The sequence below is a fragment of the Sphaeramia orbicularis genome, chromosome 3 (genome assembly GCF_902148855.1).
Source record: "Sphaeramia orbicularis chromosome 3, fSphaOr1.1, whole genome shotgun sequence".
NCBI lineage: Eukaryota > Metazoa > Chordata > Actinopteri > Kurtiformes > Apogonidae > Sphaeramia > Sphaeramia orbicularis.
Genome location: NC_043959.1, coordinates 11474006 through 11499204, shown reverse-complemented (window position 1 = coordinate 11499204; position 25199 = coordinate 11474006). Strand labels below are relative to the sequence as shown.

At 38.9% G+C, this 25199-nt stretch overlaps 1 protein-coding gene across 1 annotated transcript in view; it reads left to right on the top strand.

The window, feature by feature from the left end:
• The first annotated feature begins 10756 nt into the window (after positions 1-10756).
• The window catches only part of LOC115416997 (very long-chain acyl-CoA synthetase-like), a 32231-nt gene continuing 17788 nt past the window's right edge, over positions 10757-25199 (top strand). The window contains exons 1-4 of the mRNA XM_030130908.1: positions 10757-11448; positions 17500-17727; positions 18117-18275; positions 22937-23061. Coding sequence (XP_029986768.1) covers positions 10893-11448; positions 17500-17727; positions 18117-18275; positions 22937-23061 — 1068 coding nt within the window. The 5' untranslated portion in view covers positions 10757-10892. The remainder of the gene's footprint in view (positions 11449-17499; positions 17728-18116; positions 18276-22936; positions 23062-25199) is intronic.

Genomic DNA, 25199 nt, shown 5'->3' with positions numbered 1-25199 from the left:
GCTCAGTCTGGTTTAAGTCTGGAGGGCGGACCCGCGCGGACCCCCTTTATAGGAGCGGCTCTGCCAGACCATTGGTCCCTTCAAGGAGTTGGACAACGTGACCCGAGAAAAGGCTGAAACTGAAGCCCTGAGCCAGCACATTCTAATCTGGAAGAGCACGAGCATGGAGCAGAGAGGATGGAAGAAAGCAGGGGGGGGGCAGGGGGGAGGGCCACTGACGACTGATGGACTGAGTGACTGAATGATTGATTGATTGATTGATATTTATATTTCTTATAATGTTACTAATTATTTATTTATTGTTCCTCTGATTTTATTTATTTATAGTTCTTATAACATTATTCATTTATTTACAGTTCTTATAATGTTATTTATATTTATGTATTTATTACTGACGTGTCATATGACACGTCAGCAGCACGTCGGATGACACTTCTGAGGAAGACTGGAGTCACAGTCGAAACTGTCAACCAGGAAACATCTAAAAAAAAATATAGGGCTAATGGCCCTGCAGCTTACCAGCCAAATGAAAAGCTTTGTGAAATGTATTCAGATGCCATTTATTATCACCCAGTTCTGTGTATTTATTCTATTACAGAAATAGCCTATGTTTTGGTCATATTCCAATCAGATCTGTAAAAAAATTCAAATTCCAACTTGATATCATTGATACTGATTTATTGCATCAATCCACTTCCTATCTGTTATGATGAGGAAATTTTTCAAAGTCGCACCAAATCCAGAATCAGATCCGGATCGAAATAATTTCAATACCTTGTGTTGACATCATCATACAGAAGCTGTATACCAAGTTTGAAGTCAATCAGAACTGTAGTTTCGGAGAAGAAGATGATTGAAATGTTTTCCCCATAAGAGCCCATGTTACATTTTCCGTACGTTCCCGGATCCAGAAGAAGATCCTGATCAGCATGTGGACATTATGTTTTGGTCATCTCCCCATCAGGGCTGGACTGTAGAAATTTACACTGGATATCATTTATATTTACTGAGTTATTGCATCGATCCACTTCCTATCTCTTATAATGGGGACATTTTTCAAAGTCGCATCAAATCCAGAATCAGGTCTGGATCCAAATAATTTCACTAACTTTTGTTGACATCATCATAAAGAAGCTGTATACCAAGTTTGAAGTCAATTGGAATTGTAGTTTCGGAGAAGAAGACGGTTGAAATTTTTGTAACGGACGCCAGACGATGACAACAGACGACGACACCAGACAATGACGACGCCAGACGCCACATGATGACAATAGCTTATGGCCTGTCGGCCGGTAAGCTATAAACTATACCTTGTCTGAAAAAAAGAAAAGTATAATTACATAAACAGAAGACAAAATGAACGTTATTAGCTCTACTATCAATAATACTAATACTAATTCTACTGTCAATAACACTAATGCTAATACTAGTATCAATAATCCTAATCCTAATATCAATAATACTAATCCTAATATCAATAATACTAATACTACTATCAATTAGACTAATACTAATCTAATATCAGTAATACTAATACCAATCCTACTATCAATAATACTAACACTCATCCTGATCCTACTTATAGTCCATAGTTCCGTGTGCTCATGTGGGACTCTTGTGGATCATGTGGACTGTGGGACTCTTGTGGATCAGTACCTTCTGGACTGAACCCTGGTTGTGGACTGTGGGACTCTGGTGGATCAGTACCTTCTGGACTGAACCCTGGTTGTGGACTGTGGGACTCTGGTGGATCAGTACCTGCTGGACTGAACCCTGGTTGTCGTGGCCTGAATAATGGGTGGAACCACATGCTTCTGTGGACTGTGTTCACAGATGTTTCACAACCTCCAGACCTCAGCACCCGCTCATATCAGTGCGCCTGTGGAAAAAAAAAAAAGATCTGGACTGGGGCCAAGGTTCAAAGGCTACATGGTGGGTTCCCATTGGTTCAAAGGCTAAACGGTGGGTTCCCATTGGTCCTTAGTCCTGTGATTCCAGAAGCGTGGAAGTGTGCTGATCAAAGCCCAGCTGTTAATGAGATCAGAGTCAGACACATGTATAGACTGAATGGACAGTTGAACAAACAGCAGGTCCTGCATTACACTAATGCATGACACTAATGAAAGGGGAAAAGTTTACGTACACAGTATACAGAGGTAAAGTATTAGTACACAGTATACAGAGGTAAAGTATTAGTACACAGTATACAGAGGTAAAGTATTAGTACACTATACAGAGGTAAAGTATACGTACACAGAATACAGAGGTAAAGGATTAGTACACAGTATACAGAGGTAAAGGATTAGTACACAGTATACAGAGGTAAAGTATTAGTACACAGTATACAGAGGTAAAGTATACGTACACAGTATACAGAGGTAAAGGATTAGTACACAGTATACAGAGGTAAAGTATACGTAGACAGTATACAGAGGTAAAGGATTAGTACACAGTATACAGAGGTAAAGTATACGTACACAGTATACAGAGGTAAAGTATATGTACACAATATACAGAGGTAAAGTATTAGTACACAGTATACAGAGGTAAAGGATTAGTACACAGTATACAGAGGTAAAGTATTAGTACACAGTATACAGAGGTAAAGTATACGTACACAGTATACAGAGGTAAAGGATTAGTACACAGTATACAGAGGTAAAGTATACGTAGACAGTATACAGAGGTAAAGGATTAGTGCACAGTATACAGAGGTAAAGTATACGTACACAGTATACAGAGGTAAAGTATACGTACACAGTATACAGAGGTAAAGGATTAGTACACAGTATACAGAGGTAAAGTATATGTACACAGTATACAGAGGTAAAGTATTAGTACACAGTATACAGAGGTAAAGTATACGTACACAGTATATAGAGGGAAAGTACATGTGCACAGTATACAGAGGTAAAGTATCTGTAGACAGTATACAGAGGTAATGGATTAGTATACAGAGGTAAAGCATTAGTACACAATATATAGAGGTAAAGTATTACTACACAGTATACAGAGGTAAAGTATTAGTACACAGTATACACAGGTAAAGGATTAATTCACAGTACACAGAGGTAAAGTATTAGTACACAGTATACAGAGGTAAAGTACATGTGTACAGTATACATAGGTAAAGTATATGTGCACAGTATACAGAGTTAAAGTATTAGTACACAGTATACACAAGTAAAGTATATGTGCACAGTATACAGAGGTAAAGTATTAGTACACGGTATACACAGGTCAAGTATTAGTGCACAGTATACACAGGTAAAGTATACGTACACAGTATACAGAGGTAAAGTATACGTACACAGTATACAGAGGTAAAGGATTAGTACACAGTATACAGAGGGAGTCTTTCACTTTCTGAAAACATTCACATACAGTCCAGTTACTTTCAAAACTGTCAGCTTACCTCAGCCTCTGCAGGTGGGACTCTCACACTTTACACATGACAGTGTCCAAACAACATCTGCAGAGCTTTTATTTTGAAATGTGAAAGCATTTGCAGTCGTAGATGCATTAGCAGCATTAACAGTATTAGCAGTAGTAGATGCATTAGCAGTAGTAGCTGCATTAGCAGTAGTAGATGCATTAGCAGCATTAGCAGTACTGGCAGTAGTAGATGCATTAACAGTAGTAGATGTATTAGCAGTAGTAGATGCATTAGCAGCATCAGCAGTATTAGCAGTAGTAGATGCATTAGCAGCATTAGCAGTAGTAGATGCATTAGCAGTACTAGATACATTAGCAGCATTAGCAGTAGTAGATGCATTAGCAGTACTAGATACATTAGCAGCATTAGCAGTAGTAGATGCATTAGCAGCATTAACAGGAGTAGATACATTGTAAGCATCAGCAGCATTAGCAGTAGTAGATGCATTAGCAGTATTAGCAGTAGTAGATGCATTAGCAGCATTAGCAGTAGTAGATACATTATCAGTATTAGCAGCATTAGTAGTAGTAGATACATTGGCAGTAGTAGATGCATTAGCAGCATTAGCAGTAATGGATGCATTAGCAGAATTAGCAGTATTAGCATCATTAGATGTAGTGGATGCATTATTAGCATTAGCAGTATTAGCAGAATTAGCATCATTAGCAGTAGTGGATACATTAGCAGCATTAGTAGTATTAGCATCATTAGCAGTTGTGGATGCATTATTAGCATTAGCAGTATTAGCAGCCTTAGCATCATTAGCAGTAGTGGATACATAAGCAGTAGTGGATGCATTATTAGCATTAGCAGCATTAGCAGGAGTGGATACATTAGCAGCATTGGCATCATTAGCAGTAGTGGATGCAGTGTTTGACCACTGAGTCCTGACAGGGTTTCATTTAAAGGACATTTTGGAGGTCAGTGTGAGGTACATGAAGGCTTAAAGTTGTCATGCGTAGACGTTTGTGTTGATTTAGTTTAGGGTTTTTGGTTTAGTCTCTTCCTGTTTTATTTTGGTGATGGTGGTCTTCTTCCTGTTTTTGTCTGCACTCTGTCGGTCTTGTCTTTGTCTTCCCTCATCCCCTTGTTGCCTTCACCGGGTGTTCCACCTGTGATTGCCCACACCTGACTGTGATCAGGAGTGTCAGGAAAAAAGGCCATTTTACTACACAGAAAATCCACCTGGACATGCACATAACGTAGAAGACATATAGAAGTACAGGGTGTCCCATAAGTACGGAAGCCGAGAACGGCCTTGGATGAACACATAATTTTATGATCGTTATCTCGTGATAACGATTTAATTAATTTGTTATCATGAGATAACAAAGTTCGTTTTCTCGAGATAACAAATTAATCAAGTCGTTATCACGAGATAACAAAGTTCATTATCTCATGATAACGAATTCATTTATTTCGTTATTTTATAGTAGCAGATGCTAACAGGTGCCACTTCCTCCTCATCTCTGCCTTCAACAGCTGTTGCTGACATGTGCTGTACAGAGCAGAACACACATTCAACAAGTTACCGGTAAGTTACTGTAAATACAAGCTCTGTTAGTTTGTTTACTGTGTGTTTAAGGTTCAAGGGCTAATATGTTAGTCTGAACAGATGAGAGTTTGACCAAGTTACCAACTAACATCTATCCGGTTGCTTCAGCTAACGTAGTGTTAGCTACTTGCTATTGCTCCAGTAATGCTCATGGACACTTGACTGTCAGAATCACAACTTAACTTCATGTTAATGTTATCGGTGTTAATGTGTTGTAGTTACAAGACGAGACCAGTAGGGAGAGCGCTATGCTAATGTTTAGGCCAAGAGTCACGTCTCTTCTCAGTCAAAGAAATGTGGGAAGAAGAAAGACGTGTCCTTGTATCTATTCATTATTATTCTCCTGTTTCAGGTATGGTAACGTTATAAAAATGATAGACAACAACCTCAAGTAATACATATAGAAGTTTAGGCAATTGCAAACTAATTCTTACGAATTGTAAAGTGTTGTTTGGTCTGCATACTTTATTATAGAAACAGCTTGTTAGCTAGTTAGCATCCTATCACTATGTTTATTACACTGAATTAGCTTCGCTAGCAAAGTTAGCATCCTAGTGCTAATGTGTTAAATAGGAGTTGTATGGTCGTATGTGTTGGATCTGATTCTGTGGTGTCATGCATGGTCATTTATTTGTTAAACATATATTCATGTCCATGTTGTACAACGTAATTGTGACATAATTTCAGTCATAAAGAAATGTGGGAAGAAGAAAGGCGCGTCCTTGCATCTATTCATTATTATTCCCTTGTCTCAGGGCATTGACACACTGGCTTATGTAGGCTAGCTTAAATTTAGCGGGATGTGCTGTGTAATGTTTAATCAAATGTTTATTTATTCCCCTAATAGTGCTTTGTGTCATATGTACGTTATGCTTAGTGGTGCAGTACAGTGCGTTACGATCATCAACTCAAAAGCCAATGTGGCTATTAAAAACACTGAAACTATGACAACCCTTTTGTATTTACTGCTAATGAAGGGCCAGCAGTCAAAAGGTGAACAACTTTTTGCAGCTGGTCACAAGTATGACTACATTAACCATTTGTTGAGATGCAGATTAACTCCTTAATGTTTAATTACACAAAAAAGATTTACATTTTTATGGTGCAGATGTCTTTCAAGAGAGTCTGCCAAATATTGCTCTTATACATTGCTCTGCCATAGTACACTGTATCTGGATAAAGTTCAACAAATACTGTAATGTGGTGTGTAGCTGCCTTATTTTAGGCATGTGTACCTTGTCATGTTTACCTTATTCCAATATTCAGTTACAGTAGTTTCTTCAATCAGACCTCTAGATTATTTCACAGATTAGATGGCTTGCTGTGCTTACCAGGCCGCTGGCACCAACATTTTATGATTGGCAGCTTGTGAGTAAAGAGTCTTAATCCAGGAAGTTTTAGGCTACTCCTAAGTGTTCCACAGACATCCCGCCTGTACAAACATTTGGCAGACTTGACAGAGAGGTATATGGTGTTCCCCTTGTGTATAATTGTCAATTATTTTCTGAAATGTATTTATTATTTTAATGCCTGTTTTTTTTTTATTCATGTTTTTTCATTATCAATATTGCATTATTTTAATGCCTTGAGTTTTTTGTAAATACTGATGTATGTAGTACCTTGCCATGTCCTGTTGTCTCTATGAGAAATTGTATTTTTGCAATAATAATAATAATAATAATAATAATAATAATAATAATAAATTATCAGTTGTGTTGATGAAAACTTGCATGTTGAGTGATTGCTGTGGGTACTTTCATTAAGTCTGTTGTGTAGGTTACAATGCACTGATTGAGAGGGGCACACAAGTTATTCATCAAACAAGATATAATTTATTTGAATAGTCTGTGAAGTCACAAACCATACAACATACATACACACGTACACATATACATACATGTAGTGCACATACAAACACACATGTGTATGTCATTTGTGTTAGGTTCTCAGGATGCCCCTTTCCCTCAAGCCAGACAGAAATTTATTATTTATTATAAATTAGATTATTTCACAGATTAGATAGCTTGCTGTGTTTACCAGGCTGCTGGCACCAACATTTGATGATTGGCAGCTTGTGAGTAAAGAGTCTTAATCCAGGAAGTTTTAGGCTACTCCTAAGTGTTCCACAGACATCCCGCCTGTACAAACATTTGGCAGACCTGACAGAGAGGTATATGGTGTTCCCCTTGTGTATAATTGTCAATTGTTTTCTGAAATGTATTTATTATTTTAATGCCTTGAGTTTTTTGTAAATGCTGATGTATGTAGTACCTCGCCATGTCCTGTTGTCTCTATGAGAAATTGTATTTTTGCAATTATATACATATATATATATATATATATATATATATATATATATATATCAGTTGTGTTGATGAAAACTTGCATGTTGAGTGATTGCTGTGGGTGCTTTCATTAAGTCTGTTGTGTAGGTTACAATGCATTGATTGAGAGGGGCACACGAGTTATTCATCAAACAAGATATAATTTATTTGAATAGTCTGTGAAGTCAAAAACCATACAAACGTACACATATACATACACGTAGTGTACATACATACACACATACATGTGTATGTCATTTGTGTTAGGTTCTCAGGATGCCCCTTTCCCTCAAGCCTGACAGAAACTGCTCCATGGTGATCTGTTAAAAAAAAAAAGTTAATGTTGTCATACTTGTTAGCAGTTGCAAAAAAGTTGTTTATGTTTTGACTGCTGGACGTTCATTAACTGTAAATACAAAAGGGTTGTCATAGTTTCAGTGTTTTTAATAGCTACATTGGCTTTTGAGTTGATGATTGTAACGCACTGTACTGCACCACTAAGCATAACGTACATATGACACATAGGACACAAAGCACTATTAGAGGAATAAACAAACATTTGATTAAATGTTACTGAACACATTAACGTTAGCCTCCATAAGCCAGTGTAGAAAAGCCCGACTGGTGTCTGTCGGCTCAATAACATTAACATGAAGTTAGGTTGCGATTCTGACAGTAAAGTGTCCATGAGCATTACTGGAGCAATAGCAAGTAGCTAACACTACGTTAGCTGAAGCAACCGGATAGATGTTAGTTGGTAACTTGGTCAAACTCTCATCTGTTCAGACTAACATATTACCCCTTGAACCTTAAACACACAGTAAACAAACTAACAGAACTTGTATTTACAGTAACTTACCGGTAACTTGTTGTTGAATGTGTGTTCTGCTCTGTACAGCACATGTCAGCAACAGCTGTTGAAGGCAGAGATGAGGAGGAAGTGGCACCTGTTAGCATCTGCTAATATGAAATAACGAAATAAATGAATTCGTTATCACGAGATAACGAACTTTGTTATCTCGTGATAATGAATTAATTAAGTCGTTATCACGAGATAACGTTAATAAAATTATGTGTTAAGCTATGGCCGTTCTCGGCTTCCGGAGGTTCTAACATGTATTTCTTTATATTTCTTCTTTATCGTTCTTCAGCAGTGGAGGACACACATTGAAATGTGTTCCTGACAAAATGGCAGTCATATAGAGCATATTATATAAATAAAAATGGTTTATGTCAAGAAACGTTTATTTTTCCTATGTATGGAGACTTATGGGACACCCTGTATATATAACTATACCAGAGCCATATATATATATATATATATATATGTGTGTGTGTGTGTGTGTGTATATATACACACACACATATATATGTGTGTGTGTGTATATGTATATATATATATATATATATATGTGTGTGTGTGTATACACACACACATATATATGTGTGTATATATATATATATATATATATATATATATATATATAGGAAGGAAGCAACAAAAAACGTACCAAAGCTTTTATTAAAGCTCTCAAATCCAAAATCCTAAAGGATCCAACCAAATCCATGAGAAAAATGGCAATTGAACTTGAGGTAGACAACAAGACCGTTAGAAATGCAGTAAAATATGATTTGAAGTTAAACTCTTACACAAGAACACCAAAACACTTGTTGACAACAGCAACAAATCCAACTTTAGCAATTTTTGGGAATCATGTTTATGGCCGCCTTCTAGCCCAGATCTAAACCCTCTGGATTCTGCTATTTGGGGCGTTTTAGAACATGCTACCAATAGAACCTCACACAGCAATGTCGACTTTCTTAAAGATACTATTAAAGAAGAATGGGAGAAGTTGTCACCCGAATATTTGAGGAACACTTGCGCAAGTTTCAGGAAGCGTGTGAAGGCAGTTATTGAGAAAGAAGGACACATAGAATAAAAACATTTTCTATTATGCAAATTTTCTTGTGGCGAATAAATTGTCATGACTTTCAATAAACTAATTGGTCATACACTGTCTTTCAATCCCTGCCTCAAAATATTATAAATATTGCTTCCCCACCCTGTATATATATATATAAAAAAAAAATATATATATATATATATATGTATATATATATATATATACACACACACACACACACATATATATATATATATATATATATATATATATATATATATATATATATATATATATATATATCTTTTTGTCTTTAATTGCACTTATTTTTATGTATTTATTCCATTCTGTATTTATTGTTGTGGTTGTGACTGTTTCTGTGGATCTATCTATCTATCTATCTATCTATCTATCTATCTATCTATCTATCTATCTATCTATCTATCTATCTATCTATCTATCTATCTATCTATCTATCATCATATATTTATATATGTATATAGTTAAAGTAGTTGGTTGTAGATGTGGCTGTTTTTCTATGTATTTGTCCATGCAGTACCACATTTGTCCACCAGTCACCGCCAAAGTGTTCTGGTTACAGCAACGGAATTCTAAGAATATTGGATTAAAAATGACTGATATCTGACAGAATATAGGTCTACTTGTTTACTGTTGACACTAGTCTATTCACTGAGTACAAATACACAAGCACCAGTCAGCTGTACAGACACACACACACATATATACATATGTGTGTGTGTGTATATATATATATATATATATATATATATATATATATATATATATATACACACACACACACACACACACACACACACACACACAGGGCGGGGAAGCAAAATTTACAATGAACATTTAGTTGTTTTTTCTCAGCAGGCACTACGTCAATTGTTTTGAAACCAAACATATACTGATGTCATAATCATATCTAACACTATTATCCATACCTTTTCAGAAACTTTTGCCCATATGAGTAATCAGGAAAGCAAACGTCAAAGAGTGTGTGATTTGCTGAATGCACTCGTCACACCAAAGGAAATTTCAAAAATAGTTGGAGTGTCCATAAAGACTGTTTATAATGTAAAGAAGAGAATGACTATGAGCAAAACTATTACGAGAAAGTCTGGAAAATACTATTAAAGAAGATTGGTCATACACTGTCTTTCAATCCCTGCCTCAAAATATTGTAAATTTTGCTTCCCTACCCTGTGTGTGTGTGTGTATGTGTGTGTACACACACACACACACACACACACACACACACACACACACACACACACACACACACACACACACGTGTGTATATATGTATATAGGTGTATGTATATAATGTATTATATATAATTGTTGTACAGTTAAGTACACACCCTTGCGCGCGCGCGCGCACGCACGCACGCACGCACACACACACACACACACACACAGGCTCCGCCCACTGGTCATTCTCCTTTTTCTCCACATTCCTCAGGTCTGAACAACAACAGAACGAAACTGAACTGAACTGTACTACTACTGGTTCTGGTTCTTCTTCTCTTTCCTCTCATCCTCTCCTTCTTCTCCTCTCCTTCTCCTCCGGTCTTTCTTCTCTCCTTCTCCTCCTGTCCTTCTCCTCCTCCTCCTCTTCCTCCTTCTCCTCAGGTTCGGTCTGCAGGATGGTGGTGTCACTCCTATCTGTCCTCCTCTCCTCCGTCCTCCTCCTGGTCCCTCTCCTCCTCTCCTTCTCCTCCTTACCTTCTCCTCTTCTCCTCCTCCTCTCCTCCCTCCTCCTCTTCGTCCCTCTCCTGGTCCAGTCCTTCTGTCCTTACCTGTGGATGGACCTCCTCTACTGCTTGGACCTGCTGCAGATTCTGGTTCGGTTCTTGTGGAGGCGGAACCGCAGACCGCCCTTCCTGGTGTTGGACCGGTTCTTGGAGCAGACCCAGGCCCATCCGGACCAGGTGTTCCTGGTGTTTGACACACACACCTTCACCTACAGGGACGCAGACCGCACGAGTAACAGAGTGGCCCACGCCTTACGCTCCGAACCCGGGTTCCGAACCGGGGCAACCGTGGCTCTGCTGATGGGGAACGAACCCGCCTTCATGTTCACGTGGCTGGCTCTAGCCAAACTGGGCTGTCCGGTGGCTCTGCTCAACCAGCACATCCGAACCCGCTCTCTCCTGCACTGCTTCAACTGCAGCAGGGCCACGGTTCTGCTGGCCTCCGTAGGTATGGGTCTGGGTCCGAGCCGGGCCGGGGTGGGGGTGCGGGGGTGGTGTCCTGGTTGAATCAATGTTCTGTGCTCAAACGGTCCAACACACTAGAACTGTGGTTCTGTAAAATCCAATAGTTGCTTTGACATACATTCATTAGTTAACTTTACAAAATTATCAAAAATATGCACTTATGACTTGCATGTATGAAGTAACAGTTACTTTCATGGATAAAAATGCTAAATACTTCGTGTTTAAAGTGGACATTACGTCATTTAGAGTTAAGATCACTAACAACAATAAGGAGCAAATGTGGTGCCGAATTCTACTCCCAGCCGAAAACTGCTCCCCCTTCCTAAGTCAGCCATAAAGAGGACAATAATGCAGTTCTGTTTTTTGTCGGTTTAATATTAAAGAATGTGCAACTATAAGGTATATAAAACTTTCAAAAGTTAAATCTTAGATACACAACACACAAAATATATAACAATATAAACAGATAGTGCCTAAGACTACATCACCCACGGCTGGGGATGCAGTTTTCGGCAGGGAGCAGAATTCGGCACCGGGTACTGCCGAAAACTGCATCCCCCATCAGAATTAGCTTGTGAAGCTAAAGGAGTGAAATGACTTTAGCAGCTCACATTTGGAGCTCTCCTGGCGTGACAGGGTGAATTTGGTGCACTCTGTCCTCTTTATGGCTGATTTAGGAAGGGGGAGCTGTTTTCGGCAGCTGCTGGCGATGCAGTTTTTGGCAGGGAGTAGAACTCGGCACAACACTACTGTGCATTCAAAGAAGAAGAAAATGTGAGCATGCGCAGTAGCAGTATTCAGGCTCCCGCTCAGCTGTGGATCTGAGTCCAGCTCACCGGCCCGGGTCACCGAGGACAGCCTGAAGACTAGACTATTGAGCCGTGGATTTTATTCTTTGGAAGAAGAACATTAAGGTAAGTTATCAAGCACGTTTGTCTGTTTATACGTTTTAATTACTGCTATGACTGTTAGCGTTAGTTAGCTAGCAAACCATTAGCTAACCATAACCATTAGCCTGTTCAGACCATGGTTCAGGTCAAAGTTTGGGCGGGTTCACACTGTAGACCTGTGAGTAACTTCAAACCTGTAAACACTTCCAAAGCCGAGTTACTTTGAAAGTCCCACATTTGAAATGTTGTAGCATGAGTTTACCGTTTTTCCTAAGTTGAGCGCGAGGGGATTTTGGCCGGACTTTCAAATATTCAATGTGGAAATTACGGTTTTCTGTGAATGCAGCATGACAGTGTTCTGTTCAAAGACATGAGTAACTGACGTTCGTAATGTACTGTCTTGGGATGGAACGATGTGAACATTTCATATCACGGTTACTGTGACCAAAATTATCAGGTTATAATTATTATGGCGGTATTATTACCTCCGTCAAGGAGGTTATGTTTTTGCCAGGGTTTGTTTGTCTGTTTGTTTGTTTGTCTGTCCGTTAGTGTGCAACATAACTCAAAAAGTTATGGACAGATTTGGATGGAATTTTCAGGGTTTTTTGGAAATGGGGTAAGGAAGAAATGATTAAATTTTGGTGGTGATCGGGGGTGGGGGGGCCCACGGGGGGCGCCACTGATCAGCCTTGGCGGAGGTCTGCGCTCTCCGAGTGCTTCTAGTTGAAAATGTGCTCAAAATGTTCAAACACTGCTTATACACACTGAAATAATTTAACCAAGTTGTATTTAAAAAAAAAAAAATGAATAAAATAAAATAATAGGCACAATGTACCTTCTGTTGGCCGAAACATTCAAATATTAACCCTTAGTGGTCTGAGCCTATTTTGGCCATTTTTCAGTCCTTTTGATTTTGCCTTTATATACTATATAAACAAATGTTTACTATAACTGTGTTTGGTATCTTTTTTCCCAGCACAACTTCATTTATATCATCTGTCTATTATTTTTTCACTTTTACCTACTATAAAAAAACATAAAAGGACAGAAAACACAAAAAATATATAAAATCGGATTTGAAAAATGTATATATTTTATGGCATAAATAACACAAAAATGCATAACGAACATTTTCAGAGACTTTAAAAGTGAATATTGGTTCAAATATTAGGCATATAAAATTCAATTTGTAATAAATTAAAACTATGCTCGAATATTTGACATAAAAGCAGATCTTTACATAGGGTTTTTTCCCCTAAAAGTGCGGTAATCAAACATGGTAATCATTATAATTAGAATTTAAACGGTAATACTAACCGTCTGCAATTTTACCGCCGTTTATCGATATACCGGTAATTATTACATCCGTAGTACTGGCACTGTCTGTCCATGGGGAAACAGTGAAGGCTGGTAAGAGGACAGAGGATGTCTGTCAAGCTGCTTATCTGTAAAGTTAATGATAGCCGTGAAGTTGTATCATGTACGTGTTTGGTGTTGCGTTAAAAGGTTGGTTTTCAAGGTGCAATTTTACTATCAAAAATATTTTTAAATTATGACCTCCACCTCTGATGTTTTAAAAAAGAAATCTAAGACACATTTTTAGCCTGAATTTAAGCAAGGTGTCTCCATTAGTTGATTTATATAATGCTATCTATTTTTTGGGCCCTTGCTCACCTGTGCTTTTTGTTTTTGTTGCAGTGTCTTTCTATCATGTGCAGCACACTGGGTGTAGAAATGTGCCATATAAATTAAGACTGATAACCTCCTAAGACCCAGCTATGGGTTATGGAAAAATTTTGAAGGAGCAGTGGCCAGCTCTTTTTACAGAGAGACAAGTAAGTACTGACATTATAATAATAAAATAGTTTTTCCTTTGTAAGCCTTATTTATTTTTTTTGTGCAGTACTCTGCCTTCTTTGTTCTGTCCGGAAGAGTAGCCTATTAAGATCACAGAAAAAAAAAAAACATTAAGGGCTGAAATTTTTTTTATCCATTTCATTAAAAAATCAGAATTCAGGGGAAAAAACTCTGAATTCTGGGGGGGGGGGTGGGTTAGGGTTAGGGTTAGGGTTAGACATAGGTGCAGGAGTCAGAAATCTGAGAATTTCTGCCTTTTTTTCCTCAGAATTCTGACTTTTTTCTGGAACAGATTATTATTATTATTATTTTTTTAATCCCTATACTGTTTTTTTTCAGTGGTCCTAATACTTTTCCCATCTTCCATAGTTCTGTAAGTTTGCTTTGTGACTAAATACTAAATGAGAGTGCCAATTACTGTTGTAATACAATTAACAATTGTGAATGTATTTTTCCACACTGGCCCAACCATGCTTTTTGCTCTGTGTTGCAGAGTTCAGTAGGGTAGTCCCCAAGAACCTACAGGTGGACGTCTTCGAGGTCCTGGACTGCCACACACCACGCTTTGTTGAGATCTTCAAAACAGACAGGAAGTGTGGGACAGACCCTGACAGAGCTGGTGCAATAAACTGATGCAGTGGTAAGTCTATGACAGGCTTCTTCTGTCTTTGTTTCTCATGGTAAATTGAGATGAGTAGATGATGACTGTTTTTTTCATTTTTGGGTGAATCATCTAAGCTTTTGAAAAGATGTAATTAGAAAGTGTGCACTTCTCGTGTGTGACGTCATAGCATTCACTCACTTCCTGCAGCTTCCAACAGATCCTACAGCTCTTCTTTGACATAGGTGCAGGATCTGTTAGAAGCTGCTGGAAGCAAGCGAACGCTATGACGTCACACACGTGAAGTGTCAATTTTCTAATTACATGTTTTCAAAAGCTTATATCTCAACAGTTACATCACAATTTTACCCTAAAGTATGACTTTCTTGACTTTGAGTTGTGACATGAATTCAAAATGTAAATTTTAAATTCATGTCACAACTCAAACAGGACCAAAAGATAATGTTTTTCTTCTCATTCAGTGCCATTCTTATTTTTTTTCTGCTCATGAGGTCCACTGGAAGGGGTGGGACATAGACCCTCTATAATACTATCATGTGAACAGTTGTTCATAGGAACAGTTGTAATGAATTCGACTGGTCTGGGGTTAGGGATGTTCCTGATGAGTCAGTTAAGCGTTTCTAATATCAATAGTTGGCAACAGAAACACTAGTTGGTTAAACTGATTATTAATATATTCATAATGTACATGTTGCATCTTAGATGTAATGCAGCCACGACCACTAGCCAGGGCTGTGCCCCCCCCAGCCCCAAGCCCCAATCCCCAATCCCCAATCTCCAATCTCCACACTTGGCCGGAAATTCAAATGGCTCCCATATACATGCAGTATTTTTTCAGACTGTGTCGCTGACGTAAATTTTGACAATTTTCTGGTTGTTTTCTTACTCTTAGATGACAATTACTAATTCCTTGTGACTAATTAGCAAATTAGCCGCCAGGAACATCTCTAGTGGGGGTGTATTCTGATGATGTGAAGCTAGTTTTTGGCCTCAGGCCAGATGAAATGGTGACAATTTACAGCATTTCCCCTTTGAAATGTAATGTTTTTGTTTGGGTTCATCACAGGATTGTGACACTGATGAGACCTGGGCCCAGGTATCTGTCAGAGTGCGGACTTTTGTCCATGAAGATCTGCAGCTCACTCCAAATCAGCTCCACCTTCACCCAGTGTCTACTGCCATCATTGCTGATGGAGGTATTGTAATGGATGATCTCCAGAACCTACCTGAGGCACTTTACCTCTTGTATGGACTGTCCTACACCTTATATTTACACTACCCTAAAGCCATGAAAAACACTTTTGGCTTCATTCACAGAGTAATGTTTGGCTTGGGAGAGAACAAACTCCCACCAAAGTTGCAAAGTCTTAAAAATCTGTTGTTGAGTTTGAAGGCAAAGGTACAGTTGGTAACATTTGGCAAATCTCACTTGTTCAGGAGTGAATTCAGTTGTTTTTGTAGTTCACTAAATTAAGATTCAGATTAAGACACTCCACTTAAATTGTTAGCCCATGGGTTCATCAGAAAGTTACTAGAGGCGGTGTACATTTATGTATATTCATTCACATGTATGTGAGGTCCATCACCTGTCATTACCGTCTCAGGTTTTTGTGCTCATTGAATGAAGCAACTTTGCAGTTGTTGGCATGTTTTTTATATATGTATAATTTTTTTTTTGTGATGTTTGAATAACATTGTTCAGGGATACACTTGTCAGCATGTTGGTTCTACCACCATGGATGGTCTAAAAAAAAGTTACTTATGACAATTTTAAAAAGCTGTGTTTACAGTATTCTTGATATTACAGTATTAAACCTATTTGTGAATGTCAATCTTTTAAAGAAAGTTGATATAAAAATAAACAATTAATATAATTGAACTTTCAACTGTGTTATTACCTTGATTTATTATGTTTAATTGTTATTCAGATTGTTTTAGGAGATTGGAACCTGTTTTTCATCCCTGTATACATATTTAAGGCACTTAAATTGCTGAAGTAACACTTACTTGCTTTTTTCAAGGCAATCGGTTTGCATGGTTTTAGCAAGTAAGTCAGATTGCTGTTCAAGTACATATAACTTAGAAATCTTACGTTAGTCTGACTTAGGTAAGTGTGTTAAAGGGACTACAGACAGAGTAGTCTTTACTACCCAAAGCCACTCTGTGAGATGGTCTGGCTGAGGGGGTTTAGGCCTATGCAGAACAGCAGGGGGGACAGAGCATCTGATGGTCACCTGGTCAGCTGGTTTTGAGTTGGCCTCCAGAGTGGTGTTCCACAGCCAGATATGTAGATTGGATACCAAGCCCCACAGACAGACAGACTGAACACAAGGACAGATGACCTGAGAGAGAGAACCATGAAGTCCTGGGGGAACTCAACTACCTCCTGAACAACAAAGTACCAGAGCAGTCTGTACTGGAGGACCTAAACACTGCACTGTTAACTACCCCTACCACTACTACTGGTTTGTATGGTGCAGATATGTGTGTGTGTATGGTCCAGTCCTTCCTGGTTGTCACTGCTCCAGTCTTTAGTGACAGATGAAGGAACTGTCTGAACTTCCTGTCAGGGTGAAGGTGGATTCAAAGTAATGCCTGTTCTCTGAAACATACTACTTCAGTCCAGTTCAGTGAGTTGTTTGTGTTGTGTGTCTGTTTCCAGAGCTGAGAGAAGCTGTGGAGGAGGTGTGGCCTACACTGTCACAGCAGGGTGTCACCGTGCTCCTCATGGGGGGGTCACAGCAGGGTGTCACCATCCTCCCCCTGCGGGGGGTCCACAGCACATGGGATAAAGTGGACCAGGCTCCAGACACTCCAGTGCCTCGATCACTGAGATCACATATGACATTCAACAGTCCTGCAGTGTACATCTACACCTCTGGAACCACAGGTACCACACCAAGGTTAAGGGTTCCACACCAGGGTTACAGGTACCACACCAAGGTTACAGGTACCACACCAAGGTTACAGGTACCACACCAAGGTTACAGGTACCACACCAGGGTTACAGGCACCACACTAGGGTTTAGGGTACCACACCAGGGTTAAGGATACCACACCAGGGTTACAGGTACCACACCAGGGTTAAAGGTAAAACACCAGGGTTACAGGCACCACACCAGGGTTCCGGGTACCACACCAGGGTTAAGGGTACCACACCAGGGTTACAGGTACCACACCAGGGTTAAAGGTAAAACACCAGGGTTACAGGTACCACACCAGGGTTAAGGGTAGAATGAACCCCACAGGTACCACATGGTTTGCTTTTCTTTCTTGCAGGTCTTCCAAAGGCAGCTGTGGTCACTCAGAACCGTCTACTAACGGCTCTGGCTGTTTTGTCTTCAAACGGTGTATCTGCCAGAGACGTCCTTTACCTGAACTTACCCCTGTACCACACAGCCGGGTTCATTATCGGCTTCATTGGCTCCATTGAGACAGGTGAGACGGACCAGAACCAGCTGTTGTGTACAGTTACTGACAGACGGTGACGACATGTCTTTCCACTGATGTTCATGTTAATTAGGGTTAGGGTTAAAGACCCAAACATCTACCTTTAACCCTTAAAGACCCAAACGTCCACCTTTAACCCTTAAAGACCCAAACGTCCACCTTTAACCCTTACGGACCCAAACATCCTGCTTTAACCCTTGAAGACCCAAACGTCCACCTTTAACCCTTACAGACCCAAACGTTGTCCTTTAACCCATAAAGACCCAAATGTCCTCCTTTAAACCTTACAGACCCAGATGTCCACCTTTAACCCTTATAGACCCAAACATCCTCCTTTAACCTAAACCATCTACTGACCTAAACTGTTTAATTCCTGTTGATCCTCTAATCCTTTCAATCCATGTCAATAATTGGTGTCAAATTCAGTTCTTCATCTTTTCATGGTCATCAGATAGGACCATATTTGGACATTCAGAGGCTCCGTAGTTACCGTGGAAACACAGTCATCTTCTCCAACAGTGATTCACCAGTCAAAACCATGCAGTTGGATCAATGACAGCGGATGGACACACTGGGTTTATAGAGATTAAATCATAAATAAAACTAGACTTCCATACATTTCCTGAAGGAAATGTAACCCATATGCTTGCCTCTTGCTGGATCGGTGGACTTGTGCAACGTAGTGTATCTGTGTGTCAGTGTTTGTGGACTGACGTCACCACAGACTTTCTGTAGACCTGTATTCAGATAAGAAGCCCCTCCCACAGTCTGTGTCTGTCCTGTTAAAGCAGTGTTTAAATAGGCTCCTTTAATTGAATAGTTCCGTGTGTGTGTATGTGATCCCAGGTGAGCTCAATCATTTCATATAGAAAATTTATGGGAAGTTTTTGAGCTTTATTATATTTATATTTTTTTTATATTTATTCTTATTGCATTCATTATTTATTATTTAGATTTGTTTTTAGTTTTACTGTATCTGTATTAGTGTATCTTTTTTTTGTGGAGCCTTAATTATCTTAATTGTCTGCAGCTGTGACACACAGACCACATGTGCCGTTTACATGACAACAAGCTGTGCAAGCAATGAGGACACAGACACAAGCATGCTCATCTGTGACTGAAACACTGAAACAGCTCCCAAACAGCTTCTAATTATGGGAAAACCGTAAATGATAGGTGAAAACTAACATAATCGTGAGCGGCAGACAGACCTGGGGAACACAAAGATGTGGGGTTTTTTGTCCGTACTGTGAGAAATGACTGAGTTATGGCAGTGTAAAAACGGTCAACTCACCAGGAGCACAGCGATCCGTTTACCACTGATTTGTACTGATTTGAATAGGAGCTGAGAATGAGAAGGGATATGCCCCCAAACTACTGCCTGCCATTTCACTTTAGAAAGTGCTAGGTCTTCAAACATGGGTTCATATGAAGCCCAGGAACCGTGGCTACAGTTTTGGAAAAGATCATTCACCTCCTATTTATTGTTTGCCCGGGAGGGCGAGTTGTTCAGAAAATTTTCAGGTGAATTTTTGCTGCTCCGTCACTCTAGGTGATGACATCACCCACTCTAACAGATCAGATTTTCACTCAACCCAGGGGTTTTTGAAGACTCACCTAAACTAGACTCACGCAATGGGAGAGAGGGGCTCGTGTCGATGCCCGAGCCCCTAAATATGATGAACAATTGTCCCCTGTGCCTTGCACTGCAAGCACATGGAGAATGAACATAAGTGAATAAAAAATGTACAAAATAATAAATGTAAAAAGTATGTAAGAAAAAATTGACTAAAATGAAGTAAAAATGAATAAAATAAGCAACAAAATGAACAAAAAACCAGCTAAAGTGACTAATAACATGACCAAAAATTAATAAAAAATCAACAAAATAATAAGTAACATGATTAAAATAAGTCAAAAACTGAACAAAATTGAAGAAAAGTATTAAAAACAAACATTGATTGACCAGTAAAACCAGTGACAGTGGATGGACACTCTGGGTTTATGTTCAGTTCATGACAGATTAGACTGAAAAAGACAGTTTATTCAGTTTGATCTGTTTCTGATAGAAGAACCATTAGCTGTAATCTGAGCTTTAATGAACATCTACAGCAGGGGTGTCAAACTCATTTTAGTTCAGGGGCCACATTGCCCCCAATATGATCTCCAGTGGGCCTGACCAGTAAAATAATACCAGTGAAAAAAGTAAAATTACATTATGATAATGTTTACATCTACAACATTTCCTTAAAAATCTGAATAACGTGAACAACTTGAAATGTCTTTAGAAAAACAAGTGCAGTTTTAACAATATTCTGCATCAGTTTATCATTTGCACATGTGCATTACTACTTACATTACAATTACAAATACACAAAACATTTAGTAACAGGTAGAATATTTATAACATTGCATGTATTTTTCTCAAGGCATTTCACGTTCATATTTCTTCAGGTTATTCACATTTTTTATAAAAGGATAGTTTGTTAATGTAAACGTTTTCATGTAATTTTACTTTTTTATACTAAAACAAAGATAAAATCTGCAGTTGTCATTATTTATAGGTTATTATAACAGTATTTTGGTCTGACTGAATTGAGATCTAATTGGTTTATATGTGTATGTATGGAACCTGAAATAAAATGATTTTTACACTATTGATTAATATCTTAAGTGTAATTTTTGCATTTCACAGATTCATCCTACAGGCCAAATTGGACCCTTTGGCGGGCCGGATTTGGCCCCCAGGCTGCATGTTTGACACCTGTGATCTACAGGATCAGAGAATTAAATATAGAAAATACAGGATTTATACTGAAAAACACAAACTACAGAAGATAATATTAGAATAAATGGTGATAAATCACTGAACACATGTTAAATATATGGAACATGTCATGTGTGAAGTGCCACAGAAGTCTGTGTGGGTTTAACTTGTTCCAGTAGAACTGGGGTCCATTAAAGGTCTATTTAGTTCTAATGCATTGGAGCTGGACCTTCCAGACTTATGACTGAAGCTGACCCCCCCCCCCCCACCACCACCACCGCACCCCCCCCACACACACATATACACACACACACACCCCTGTGGTAAACTGGATGAAAAGCCCTTTGTCAGTAGTCAGTAATCTGAACTGAGCTGGGTGGACCAGGACCAGATTAACTCCACTCTGAGGTTTTGTTTTAAATAGGCTAAAGTTCACAGCTCCATTAGAGCAGAGGGGAAGGAACAATGAGAACTACTTGACACCAAGAACCAGTAAGAAGGAACAATAAGAACCATCTGACACCAAGAACCAGTAAGAAGGAACAATAAGAACCATCTGACACCAAGAACCAATGAGAAGGAACAATAAGAACCATCTGACACCAAGAACCAATGAGAAGGAACAATAAGAACCATCTGACACCAAGAACCAAGAACCACTGCTGTTCTACAGTCCACCCACCTACACATGGACTATTAGAACAGGGTTAGGGTTAGGATTTGGTATGTAAACAAACAGACGGTTTGGGTTAGTTATGTAAACAAACAGACGGTTTGGGTTAGTTATGTAAACAAACAGACGGTTTGGGTTAGTTATGTAAACAAACAGACGGTTTGGGTTAGTTATGTAAACAAACAGACGGTTTGGTATGTAAACAAACAGACTGGGTTTGATATGTAAACAAACAGATGGTTTGGGTTTGGTATGTAAACAAACAGACGGTTTGGGTTTGGTATGTAAACAAACAGATGGTTTGGGTTTGGTATGTAAACAAACAGATGGTTTGGATTCGGTATGTAAACAAACAGACGGTTTGGGTTCGGTATGTAAACAAACAGACGGTTTGGGTTTGGTATGTAAACAAACAGACGGTTTGGGCTCGGCATGTAAACAAACAGACAGTTTGGTATGTAAGCAAACAGACGGTTTGGGTTCGGTATGTAAACAAACAGACGGTTTGGGTTCGGCATGTAAACAAACAGACAGTTTGGTATGTAAACAAACAGACGGTTTGGGTTTGGTATGTAAACAAATAGATGGTTTAGGTTTGGTATGTAAACAAACAGTTTGGGTTTGGTATGTAAACAAACAGAAGGTTTTTGATGGCGTACACTTTAAAGTTGTTCACTGTGTGAATTACAGGAGACGAACGTCATACGCAGCTTTAAAGGATAGTTTGTAAATGTAAACATTTTCATGTCATTTTACTTTTTTCCACTAAACAAACAAACATTTGTCGTTGTCATTCTTTGTAGGTTATTATGGTCGTATTTGACTGATCTAAGCCACTTCAGATTGAATTGGAACCTGAACTAAAATGACTGATAATATGTTCAGTGAAATGTTTTGTGTGGGTTGGACTGGACCCTTTGAACTGGACCTGGTTTTGGCCCAGGGGTCGTATGCTTGGCCCCTGTGGGTTGGACTGGACCCTTTGGTTTTGGCCCAGGGGTCGTATGTTTAGCCCCTGTGGTCTAGACCTTCTACTGTATAATACTTTTGCAGTCAGACTGAAGTGTCCAAACACCTGGAACAGTAAAAGTCTACATCACACCTGGAGTCAGCCTCAGCTTGGACATAAAAATACACATGTTGAAAAAAACCATTAAAGCTTTAAAACACAAACACAATAAGGTTTGATGTTTGAATGTGTGCTTTCAGGGTCGACCATCGTCCTGAAGAGGAAGTTCTCTGCCTCTCAGTTCTGGGATGACTGTCGCAAACACAGAGTGACTGTGATTCAGTACATCGGAGAAGTGATGAGGTACCTGTGCAGCACACCCAAGGTAAAGACACACTTATACATACACACACACACACACATATATATATATATATATATATATATATATATATATATATATATATATACATATATACATATATGTATGTATATGTATGTATATATATATATATATATATATATATATATATATATATATATATATATATATATATATACATATATATGTATGTATATGTATGTATGTATATGTATGTATATGTATGTATGTATGTATATATATATATGTGTGTATGTATGTGTATATATATATATGTGTGTATGTATGTGTATATATATATATATATATATATATATATATATATATATATATACAGTACAGGCCAAAAGTTTGGACACACCTACTCATTCTTCGCATTTTCTTTATTTTCATGACTATTTACATTGTAGATTCTCACTGAAGGCATCAAAACTATGAATGAACACATGTGGAATTATGTACTTAACAAAAAAGTGTGAAATAACTGAAAACATATCTTATATTCTAGTTTCTTCAAAGTAGCCACCCTTAGCTCTGATGACTGCTTTGCACACTCTTGCCATTCTCTTGATGAGCATCAAGAGGTAGTCACCTGAAATGGTTTCCTAACAGTCTTGAAGAAGTTCCCAGAGATGCTTAGCACTTGTTGGCCCTTTTGCCTTCACTCTGCGGTCCAGCTCACCCCAAACCATCTCGATTGGGTTCAGGTCCGGTGACTGTGGAGGCCAGGTCATCTGGCGCAGCACTCCATCACTCTCCTTCTTGGTCAAATATCCCTCACACAGCCTGGAGGTGTGTTTGGGGTCATTGTCCTGTTGAAACATAAATGATGGTCCAACTAAACGCAAACCGGATGGAATGGCATGTCACTTCAGGATGCTGTGGTAGCCATGCTGATTCAGGTTGCCTTCAATCTTGAATAAATCCCCAACAGCGTCACCAGCAAAGCACCCCCACACCATCACACCTCCCCCTCCATGCTTCACGGTGGGAACCAGGCATGTAGCATCCATCCGTTCACCTTTTCTGCGTCGCACAAAGACACGGCGGTTGGATCCAAAGATCTCAAATTTGGACTCATCAGACCAAAGCACAGATTTCCACTGGTCTAATGTCCATTCCTTGGGTTTCTTGGCCCAAATAAATCTCTTCTGTTTGTTGCCTCTCCTGAGCAGTGGTTTCCTAGCAGCTATTTGACCATGAAGGCCTGATTCACGCAGTCTCCTCTTAACAGTTGTTGTAGAGATGTGTCTGCTGCTAGAGCTCTGTGTGGTATTCATCTGGTCTCTAATCTGAGCTGCTGTTAATTTGCGATTTCTGAGGCTGGTGACTCAGATGAACTTATCTTCAGCATCAGAGGTGACTCTTGGTCTTCCTTTCCTGGGGCGGTCCTCATGTGAGTCAGTTTTGTTGTAGCGCTTGATGGTTTTTGCGACTGCACTTGGGGACACATTCAAAGTTTTTGAAATTTTCTAGACTGACTGACCTTCATTTCTTAAAGTAATGATGGCCACTCGTTTGTCTTTACTTAGCTGATTGGTTCTCGCCATAATATGCATTCTAACAGTTGTCCAATAGGGCTGTCAGCTGTGCATCAACCTGACTTCTGCACAACACAACTGATGGTCCCAACCCCATCAATAAGGCAAGAAATTCCACTAAGTAACCCTGACAAGGCACAGCTATGAAGTGAAAACCATTTCAGGTGACTACCTCTTGATGCTCATCAAGAGAATGCCAAGAGTGTGCAAGGCAGTCATCAGAGCTAAGGGTGGCTACTTTGAAGAAACTAGAATATAAGAGATGTTTTCAGTTATTTCACACTTTTTTGTTAAGTACATAATTCCACATGTGTTCATTCATAGTTTTGATGCCTTCAGTGAGAATCTACAATGTAAATAGTCATGAAAATAAAGAAAATGCAAAGAATGAGAAGGTGTGTCCAAACTTTTGGCCTGTACTGTGTATATATATACACCGACTAAAATTTACTTAGGAGATCAAATGAGTGGCCATTTTTGTCAAAAAAAAAAAAAAAAGTAAGAAATGCATAGAACTGTTGTGAAATAATGCTAATACATTTGTGCACAGACTACTGATATTATTTGACAGTGGAAGCTATATTTTCAGAAATACTGGAT